Below are 9,811 nucleotides of genomic sequence, written 5' to 3'. Positions count from 1 at the left end.
GTCCATCAACTGATGAATGGTTAAAGAAGATGTGGTTTATATACATAGTGAACTACTACTTGGCCATGAGAAAGAATGAAATCTTGCCATTTGCAACAGTGTGGATGGAACTGGAGGGTATTATGCTAAGTGAAGTAAGTCAGGCAGAGAAAGACAGATACCATATGTTTTCACTCATGTGGCATTTGAGAAACTTAACAGAAAACCATGAGGGAAGGGAAGGGAAAAAAAACAGTTTCAAACAGAGAGGGAGGCAAACCATAAGAGACTCTTAAATACAGAGAACAAACTGAGGGTTGATGGGGGCAGGGGAGCGGGAGAGAGGGGAAAATGGGTGATGGGCATTGAGGAGGACACTTGTTCAGATGAGTACTGGGTGTTGTACGTAAGCCATGAGTCATGGGAATCTACTCCTGAAGCCAAGAGCACATTGTATATACTGAACGTTAGCTAGCTTAACAATAAGTTGTATTTTAAAAATAAAGTAGCCCAAACTATAAGTTCTTTTAAAAAGAAAAAAAATGCGGCAGGTTGTCATAAGCTGTTAAGTTTTTGGATGAGGGTGAGGTGACTAATCCAATCAGTGGCTGAGGGCTGGGGGTGGGACAGTCAGGATATTCAACATGGCTTCCTGGGTAGCATACATCCTGGGCAAGAAAATAGAATGACCCTTCTAACATGCCCTGTCACTTAGTTGAGAAATACAGGTGCTTATTATAACATCATTGCCCCTTTAATACCAAGTATTCTTCCAAAGACTGACAAAGAGCGGTCACGTATAAACTTGGGTTTTTAGATGGAGTGATTTTTTTTGCTGTAAGGAAGATAGATCAGTAACCTAGAGAAAAGTGTAGCAGGATAGAAAAATACATTTTAAAAAACTGTAATGGTACCTATCTGGAGGCTGAAGTATTTATTATATAGGCAAGGGGAAAAAAAGTGAAGAGCATTAAAAAAAAAAAAGTTGAGCAGATTGCTGTATTCACTTAAACCAAATTTTTATTTTTTAAAAATGCGATATAGCCATTTAATTTTCACATTAACAATAGCCAGTATTTGCGTGACTCATTCACATGATTTTTTTATGTACACACAAGCACACACTGTATATAAAAAATAAATTAAGCTTTAATAATGAAAAACAAGTTTACAAATGCAGCTTTTAAAAGCCTATTGGAAAAGAAGAAATGTGGAAATTTCTGAGAGATGGGGTCACTGTCGATCCGGCTCTTTGAGAAGAAAATATTTTAGAAAGGAAAGGGCCCGAGACAAATCACTGAATATTTTTCAAATGCCAGTTTTGTCATTCTGGATATTTCTTAATCTACTTAACTTTCTATTGGCCAGGGTGTGGCTTTTTAGGGTTGTCTCAAAAAACTTAGCAGTCACTCGAGTTGAAAGCTAGCTTCATTCACTTAAAAGTTAAAAGGACTAAGGCCCCCTTTAGCTACCCTTCTGGGTTCCAAGTGCAACGCATCATTTAGTGGCCCTAGATCAAGCCTCTTAAAATTGATGGCTCAGAGACCTCTCCAGTGAATTCTGTAAATCTAAGTATCCCCCTGCACGTTTCTACATTGTTGTCTAAAATTGTTCATCATAAATAGTTGGAAAGGATGTAAGTTGCCAGTGTATTGTAGATATTGCATCTTTAAATAAAATGGTTACGTTCCTCTAAGTTTACTTAGAGGCTTTAAATATAGTAATTGATATGCAGTGTCACCCTTTGAAAAAAAATCACATGAATAGGGCAATTTTTAACGGTAGAAAAAGCCACACTTTTTCCTTTTATTCCTTGAATTTGTATTTTTATTCTACTTCCCTTCATCATTTTAGCCTAATAAGACCTATACATAAACATGTATATACTTTGTAAATTTTTTTAAACTTCTTTTTTAATGTTTATTTTTGAGAGACACAGAGCCTGAGTCAGGCAGGGGTAGAGAGAGGGGGAGGCACAGAATCCGAAGCAGCTCCAGGCTCTGAGCTGTCAGCACAGAGCTCAATGCAGGGCTCGAACCCACGAACCGTGAGATCATGACCTGAGNTACTTAGAGGCTTTAAATATAGTAATTGATATGCAGTGTCACCCTTTGAAAAAAAATCACATGAATAGGGCAATTTTTAACGGTAGAAAAAGCCACACTTTTTCCTTTTATTCCTTGAATTTGTATTTTTATTCTACTTCCCTTCATCATTTTAGCCTAATAAGACCTATACATAAACATGTATATACTTTGTAAATTTTTTTAAACTTCTTTTTTAATGTTTATTTTTGAGAGACACAGAGCCTGAGTCAGGCAGGGGTAGAGAGAGGGGGAGGCACAGAATCCGAAGCAGCTCCAGGCTCTGAGCTGTCAGCACAGAGCTCAATGCAGGGCTCGAACCCACGAACCGTGAGATCATGACCTGAGCCAAAGTCAGATACTTAACCGACTGAGCCACCCAGGGGCCCCTCTATACTTTTTTAAATCAGCTTAATGATAACCCACAACCCTCGGACCAACTGACCCTGTATACTTTTTTTAAAGTAGGCTTCGTGTCCAGCACAGAGCCTAACTCAGGCTTGAACTCGTGACCCTCATGATATCAAGACCTGAGCTGAGATCAAGAGTTGGATGCTTAACCAACTGAGCACCCAGGCGCCCCAGCCTAATGATTTTTCTCTTTTATGTTGCTTGTTTGCATATTTGTAACAGAATTAGACAATATCCTGTAATCATAAGGCTCTGTGTATTTGAAACTTTCTTCTGGATTGAACTTGGTCAATAAACAAGGTACAACAATAATTTTAGTAAATTATTAAATGTAGTAAAATTTGATTGGCAATGTTATCACAATGTTGAAGAAAGCTTTGCCCGTGCCACCCCCCACCCCCCATGCCCTGCCCCAGTTATTTCATTCCTGTGTAGATGAATATTACCTTTGTTAGAATGGCCACAGTATCCATTCAGTTCCCCTTTTCAATTTATATATGGAAGTGGTGGTGATCCTTTCTCGCACAGATAAGGAGACAGGTACAGATGGAGATTTGTGATAGCACAGAGCTGAATTCTTCCAAGTCCTTCAGAATTACATGCTAAAATACTCCAGAAATCTTGGGTGTTCCTTCAAATTTATTGAAATCAGAGAATTGAGAGCTACCCGAATCCGAGAAGGATTTGTACCCTATTGTTAAGAGGCTTTCACTTTCCAAACACTCCTATTTTGAATTTTATTGAGTCATCCTCTACCGCTTAAGACTTTGGGGAAAGAGAGGTTTTCTTTTGTGAGCAGAGAAAAAGGCATTTTCTGAGGCAGATGAGTCATAAGAAAGAGTATGAGTAGGAAGGTAAGGACCTGAAAATTGATATCCTAAAACTAAGCCTGCATATTTCTTGGAAAGCTGTGGTAGACAGTTGGGGGTAAGGCTGGCCCAGTGTGAAGACTATTGGCCTTGGGGGCTTAAATTTAGATCTTATTTTCACTAAGTCTTTATTTTAAAGTAGATCAAGTGTTAGATTCTGTTGCTGGCTACCTTCTTGATGCAGCAGCTGGCCCTGCAATGTGTTGCACTGCACACCAGGTCTCATGAAGTCTCCCTGGCAGAAGGGCTCGGAGATCTAATTGGGGAAATGTGATGTCCTACACCCCTCTTAACTGTGCACACTAGAATATCCAGGTTTCACAGCAGAGAAATGATTTAACTTCGTACAACCCGAGTGTCCCTGACTCTGATGAGGTAACCGGCCTCCCCTCTTTATTTTTCTCTGCAACACAGCTGCCACTCTAGATGATAAACCCAGAGAAACGGTAAATGAAAACAACAGAACAGGTGTGCAGTTGTGATTCGGTCTGTCCTGCTGCTGCGGTCTCTCCGGGTGCTCCGATCACTGTCCTGCTCAGCCTGCACTGGCTGTGCTTCGTCCATGGCTGGAAAGCCCCAATCTCGGCTAATTTATACTTAGATTTTGTGGCATCTGGGCAGATGAGGGGAAGAGTAGTGATGTCCCCTGGGCCCTTCACTTTCCTTCCCTGTGTCTTTCCTCTGAGAATCCTAGGATCACCTTCTCTCCGTGAGACTTATGTGTTACCCGATTAAGGAGAGAATGGAGAAGCCAAAGCAAACACTCTCTAATGGTGGATTCAAGTCACTGTAGCACCTAGGAGGAGGCAATTTTAGGGAAAGTTCCCAGCACCGTTTATAGCACACCCCTGACTTCATGGGGCTGTTCTTTCTCTGCCCGGGTGTGGCTGGGTGTGGATTTTACCCAGCGGCAGCTGAAAAGATGCTTAGTTTCTTCCTTCTGTGCCACCTGGTCTTCATTTCTTTGACACACTAGCAGAAAATCCATTTTAAGCAGGAAGGGGACCCAGGCCTTAGCTTTCTGGCTTTAAACTGGAGTGAAGTGGAAAGGTTTATTATGTCTTTTCCTTACCCCCCACCACCTGGAGGCAAAAGGGACCTGAAGGTAGAGCTGGGGAGGCGATAATTAGACTCCAGTGGCCACCTGGCCAATGGCTAATGGGGAAAGGTTACAGAGTCTGAAAATTCCTTCCCGGTAGCGCTCAGCTCCGTGCCTTTGCGTCTCCCCTTTATTCAAAGTTGTTTGGACCATTTGCCACCATCAGGAATATTCTCCGCTCGGTTGCTGACCGCCAAATAAACTAGCTACTCCAGTTGGAAGAATCACTAAGTAATGTTGCAGGATACCCACCCCACCTCCTCAGACTGCTATCGTCTGGGCTCCTGGCTTTGGGGAAGGTAAAATGCAGGTCTTTCAGAAGCTCATGGATGTGTTCCATGAGTGTGGTAACCATGGCTCTCCTTCCGCCTTAATTTTTTTTTTACATTGTACCCCTGACCTTGGGGACAGTGCTCGGTATATTGAGGTGCTGAAAAGCTTTCGTGGGACGAAGGCACCGGGTCTTTTGATCAGACACAGCCTGGCTGGTTTTACCGTACTTCCCAGCAGTAATACATGCGTGCTGAGCTCGAATGGGTTTCTAGGATCCAGCTCCAACCTGTAAACCCACCAGGGTCATTGCTAGTTTGTCCTGACACNGCTGTGACTTGACTGAGTCATCTTCTCCACCCCAACATTATCTTGTCTTTAAAACGCCGTATGAAATCATCACCCTGTACACATCATTCAACTGAGTATCACGATGTGGAGGAGAATCCCCTTGCCGCGGGTGGGTCTGCATCTTTGGGGATGACTGTGTGTAGGATTTTCTGTAGTTTCCTGCAGCTTAAGGGTTAGCCAGCTGCTCCACAAAGCAGGAGAAACAGAGAGCTGAATTCTGATCACCGTTTTAAGTCCGGAAATGACTTCTTGCCTGTGGGCAGAGCAGGGGTGAGTAAGCAGCTAGCTGAGCCTGCAGCGGGTCTCTGGTCTCTGCGTCAGACTTTCTAAATCCAAGGGGCCCTCAGTAACTCCAGTCCCACACCAAGTCTCCGCCGCGGACCGGAGCTTGTCCTAAGGAACAAAGGCTGCTCTGTCCCCTAGCCACCTGTCTGGGACGGTGGCGGGTCTGTCCCGCTGGCGGGCCAGCAGCGCTGTCACTGCAGAGCCGAGCCCGCTGCCCTGGGGCAGAGAAGCCGCGGATGTTCAGCGGGGGCGGGGGCCCCTCTTGGCGCTGGATGAAATCCGATGGCCTCACTTGTGGAGCTGTTTCCTTTGCCTTTTAGTTAAAGTCCTTTTCCAAACCTAATGAATTCATTCCTTACGTATCAGGCTCATCCTCCGTGGAAGCCAATTACTTGGGTCTTCAGAGGCTGGAAAGGGGGTCCTGCACACGGTACAGGTCAGGGACAGAAGGTGTAACGGGTCAAGATTTTCACTGCCTTTATTCAAGGAGGTTGGGGACATGAGAGGCCAAAAAATGAGGAAACACGTTTTTACGATCCTCTATAGAAAATATAAGTTAAAAAACTGTCCGAGATGAAAAAATTAGCAGGGAATCACCCCAGCTCATGCCAGTTGGGTCTTCAAAAGTGTCCTCTTGACGCCAGGCTTGACGAGAGAATGGCATCACAGCTGAGCATGTCCCCGGGGTCCGAAGAGAGGACGTCCTCCCACACGTGAGCACATGCACATGTGACTCTTCCATGCAAACCCCAGCGTCTATGAGTAAAACCTGCTGTTGCTGACTCTCTTCTCTCTTAACCTGAAATAAAGCAGATTTCACGGTCATCCGCTAGGCTCAGACACAGGCCTGTGTGGAACAGCGTAACCCTTCTACCCACGCCCTGCAGGGCATCCGTGGCTCGACGAACAGGGCTGAGAGGTGGAGAGGGGGTTCCTGGCAAGATGGGGAACATCTCTGAATCTCCGCTTTGCTCACTGGGCATTGCGCCGGGGCCACAGTGCGGGTGAAGTGACAGTAATACGGGGAAGGAGTCTATGCTGGTTCCCCGTAGAGGCTGTTCCTGGCACTTGCTTCTGGATAGTTCTTTGTTGAGCAGGACAGTCAGACACACTACAGGACACCAGGCACACCTGGCTGCCTCCCTACCTGTCAGGTCTGTAGCACAACCAGAGGCCTCCCTTGGGGGTGGGGGTGGGGTTCTGCCCCAGTTCAGAACCATAGGACAGTGGGAACTCCATCCATCAGGCTCTGGAAGGTAGTGGGCATAGTTTATTTTCACTTTTAGGGCAAAGTCTCCTCCTAGTGGTAACAATTTGACTTAAGGAAAGTGCAGAGACTTAAGATAATTACTCTAAGTGAATTTATACAGGGAACCAAAGGATTTCTTTCTTTTTCTTAATGCCCATTTATTTTGAGAGAGACAGCACAAGTGGGAGAGGGGTAGAGAGAGAGGGAGACACAGAATCCGAAGCAGGCTCCAGGTTCCACCGAGCTGTCAGCACAGAGCCTCACTTGGGGCTCAAACTTACGAACCGAACCGTGAGATCATGACCTGAGCTGAAGTGGGGTGCTTAACTGACTAAGCCACCCAGGTGCCCCCAAAGGGATTTCTAAAAGTAGGGGTGGGAGAGGGCTTTCCTGAAGCCTGGCCCCCGCGTGCCCTGGGGATTCGTGGGTGGGGGAAGGGCAGGCCTACCTCCGATTGCACTTCTCCTGGTACAGCTGGAGCTGGTTCTCGTTGACGTTGAACTCTTTCACAAGGGCATCCCGGTTGGCATTGCGCAGATTCTGGTGTGTGTCGTACAGAAACAACTGGTTGTTCAGCTCTTCCTGACGCCTTCGCAGCTGGCGACAGGAGGAGTAAAGCTCCTCTTCGCTCTCCTGGAGGGGACAACCACACAGGGATCGCGTGGGGCTCCGCATCTTAACAGTGACAGGAGGGAGCAGGGGGTGCAGAGGTGTTGCGACTGGGATTATCCCCGGAAAACGCAGGGCCCACTTTAGCCAAAGATAAAACTCAGTTATTTATTCTAGTGGAAGCAAGAGGTTTGAAAACCGCTTGCTCGTGATGAAGCGTGGCTTCACTGTGAAACACTGAGATGGCGATCTTACTGGCCCTGATCGCAGGGCGTGCACCTCCGAGTGTCCCGTCTGCATCACCTTCTGGTCCTTACCTGAGCGCAAAGGCTCTGAGTCGCTGCGTGCCTAACGTGGAACACAGCAGGGACAGGGGAGAGCAGCCCAAGGGAAGTGGGAGCCAGCAGATGGTTGAACCCCTTAAAAAGCAAGGTCACACACTACAACACGGATGCCCCCTTGCAAGCGTTAAGCCAGTTCCAAAAGACCGTATCCCTTGATTCCATTCATATGAAATGTCCTGAACAGGTAAATTCATAGACACAGAAAATGAGTGGTTGCCTGGGGGTGGGGGTGGAGTCAGTGGAGATAGCTAATAGGCAGGAGTCTCTTTTTGGGGTGACAAAAATGTTCTAAAACTGATCGTGGTGATGGTGGCAGAACTCTGTGAATATACCAAAAATCACTGAACTGTCCCTCTTAAATGGGTGAATTATATGGTATATGAATCNCTACCTTCTGGCAGCTCCGGTTCTGCATACTTGAGTCTGCTTCTATTTTTTTCATCTGTTTTGTTTTTAGACTCTATATCGAAGCAAACTCACATAGTATTTGTTGTTCTCTAACTTATTTCACGTAACACACCCTCTAGGTCTACCCACGTTGCCGCAAATGGCACGATGCCATTCTTTTTTATGGCTGAGTAGTATTCCACTGTGTATGTGCCCCATTTTCTTTATCCATTCATCTATCCATAGATGATGCTTAGGCTGCTTCCATATCTTGGCTCTTGTAAATTAGGTGACAGTAAACACAGGAGTGTATAGATCTTTTTGAGTTAGTGTTTTCATTTTCTTTGGATAAATGCCCAGAAGTACAATTAGTGGATTGTATGGTNGGTGTAACATAGGTTATGCCTCCAGAGATGGCCTGTGACTCATGTCTAGCCAGTAATGATGTCTTATTCCCCCCGCCCATCACCTGCGAGCATGTGACCCAAGCCAGGCCAGTTAGAAGCATCCATGGGACTCTGGGTTGATGCTCTGGGTAAAACAACAAAACACACTTTCTTTTCTTGGGGATCAGCTGAAAGGGCAGTGAATGCTTCTAGTTGTTCGTGATGCCTTTGCTATCCCATACAGAAAGTTGGGAATGAAGTCCAAAGAGAAGAAATAGAGCCATTGAGTGAGCATCTAGAACCAGCCATGACTGAAACAAGGTCTTCCCTTAACCTTTGCAGTTTTCTTACCCAAAATGTTCCCTCCGTTATGCTAAGATAAAAACTTGTAACAGGAATGAGTTTGGGTTTCAGCATGGGAGAAAGTGGATGCTTTATTTCACTGATTTTTTTCTTAATTTAACATTTTAAGTATATACTTGACTTAGAGTATTATATTAGTTTCAGTTGTGCAATGTAGTGATTTGGCAATTACATGCACTGGGAAATGCTTACCACAGTAAGTGTAGTCGCCATCTGTCACCATACAAAGTTACTTCAATATTGACTACATCCCCTATGCTGTTCTTTTCATCCNTTTTTTTTTTTACATTTGTTGAGGAATCTCCATTTTGTTTCCACAGTGGCTGCACCAATTTGCATTCCTACCAACAACGTATGAGGTTTTCTTCTTCTCCAAACTCTTGCCAACATGGGCTCCTTTTGCTTTTTGATACTAGTCATTCTAACAGGTATGAGGTGGTATCTCATTATGGCTTTGATTTGCCTGATTAGTGACGTTGGCTGTCTTCTCATGTGTCTGTTGGCCATCTGTATGTCGTCTTTGGAATAATGTCTATTCAGGTCTTCTGCCCATTTTTTAAATCAGATTGTTTTTTGGTGTTCAGTTGAATGAATTCAGTGGTTGCTTTTTCTTTCTTTCTTTCTTTTTCTTTCCTTTCTTTCTTTCTTTCCTTTCTTTCTTTCCTTTCTTTCTTTCTTTCCTTTCTTTCTTTCCTTTCCTTCCTTCCCTTCCTTCCCTCCCTCCCTTCCTTCCTTCCTTTCTTTCTTTCATGATTTCTTTGGCTGTGCAAAAGCTTTTTGGTTTGCTGTAGTCCCACTTGTTTATTTTTGCTTTTGTTTCCTTGCCTGAGTATAGACCGATCCAGAAAAAAAAATAGTGTGAAGGCCCATGACCAAAGAGGTTACTGCTTGGATTTTAGGAGTTTTACAGGTTTCAGGTCTTATATTTAGGTCTTTAATTCATTTCAGTTTATTTTTGCGTATGCTGTAAGGAAGTGGTCCAGTTTCATTCTCTTCCCTGTAGCTGTCCAGTTTTAACACCATTTATTGAAGAGACGTTCTCTTCCCCATTGTATATCATTGCCTACTTTGCCATGGGTTAATTGACCATGTAAGTGTGGTTTTATTTCTGGATTCTCCATTCTG

The 9,811-nt window shown here is 44.6% G+C and overlaps 1 protein-coding gene across 1 annotated transcript in view; it reads right to left on the bottom strand.

The window, feature by feature from the left end:
• Positions 1-5,810: 5,810 nt before the first annotated feature.
• The window catches only part of PLCG2 (phospholipase C gamma 2), a 165,349-nt gene continuing 161,348 nt past the window's right edge, over positions 5,811-9,811 (bottom strand). Inside the window, exons 31-32 of the mRNA XM_077754063.1 lie at positions 7,046-7,230; positions 5,811-6,147 (exon numbers count right to left, since the gene is read on the bottom strand). Coding sequence (XP_077610189.1) covers positions 6,105-6,147; positions 7,046-7,230 — 228 coding nt within the window. The 3' untranslated portion in view covers positions 5,811-6,104. The remainder of the gene's footprint in view (positions 6,148-7,045; positions 7,231-9,811) is intronic.

The sequence above is a fragment of the Crocuta crocuta genome, unplaced genomic scaffold (genome assembly GCF_008692635.1).
Source record: "Crocuta crocuta isolate KB4526 unplaced genomic scaffold, BGI_CrCroc_1.0 scaffold61, whole genome shotgun sequence".
Lineage (NCBI taxonomy): Eukaryota > Metazoa > Chordata > Mammalia > Carnivora > Hyaenidae > Crocuta > Crocuta crocuta.
This window is presented reverse-complemented; position numbering and strand designations above follow the sequence as displayed.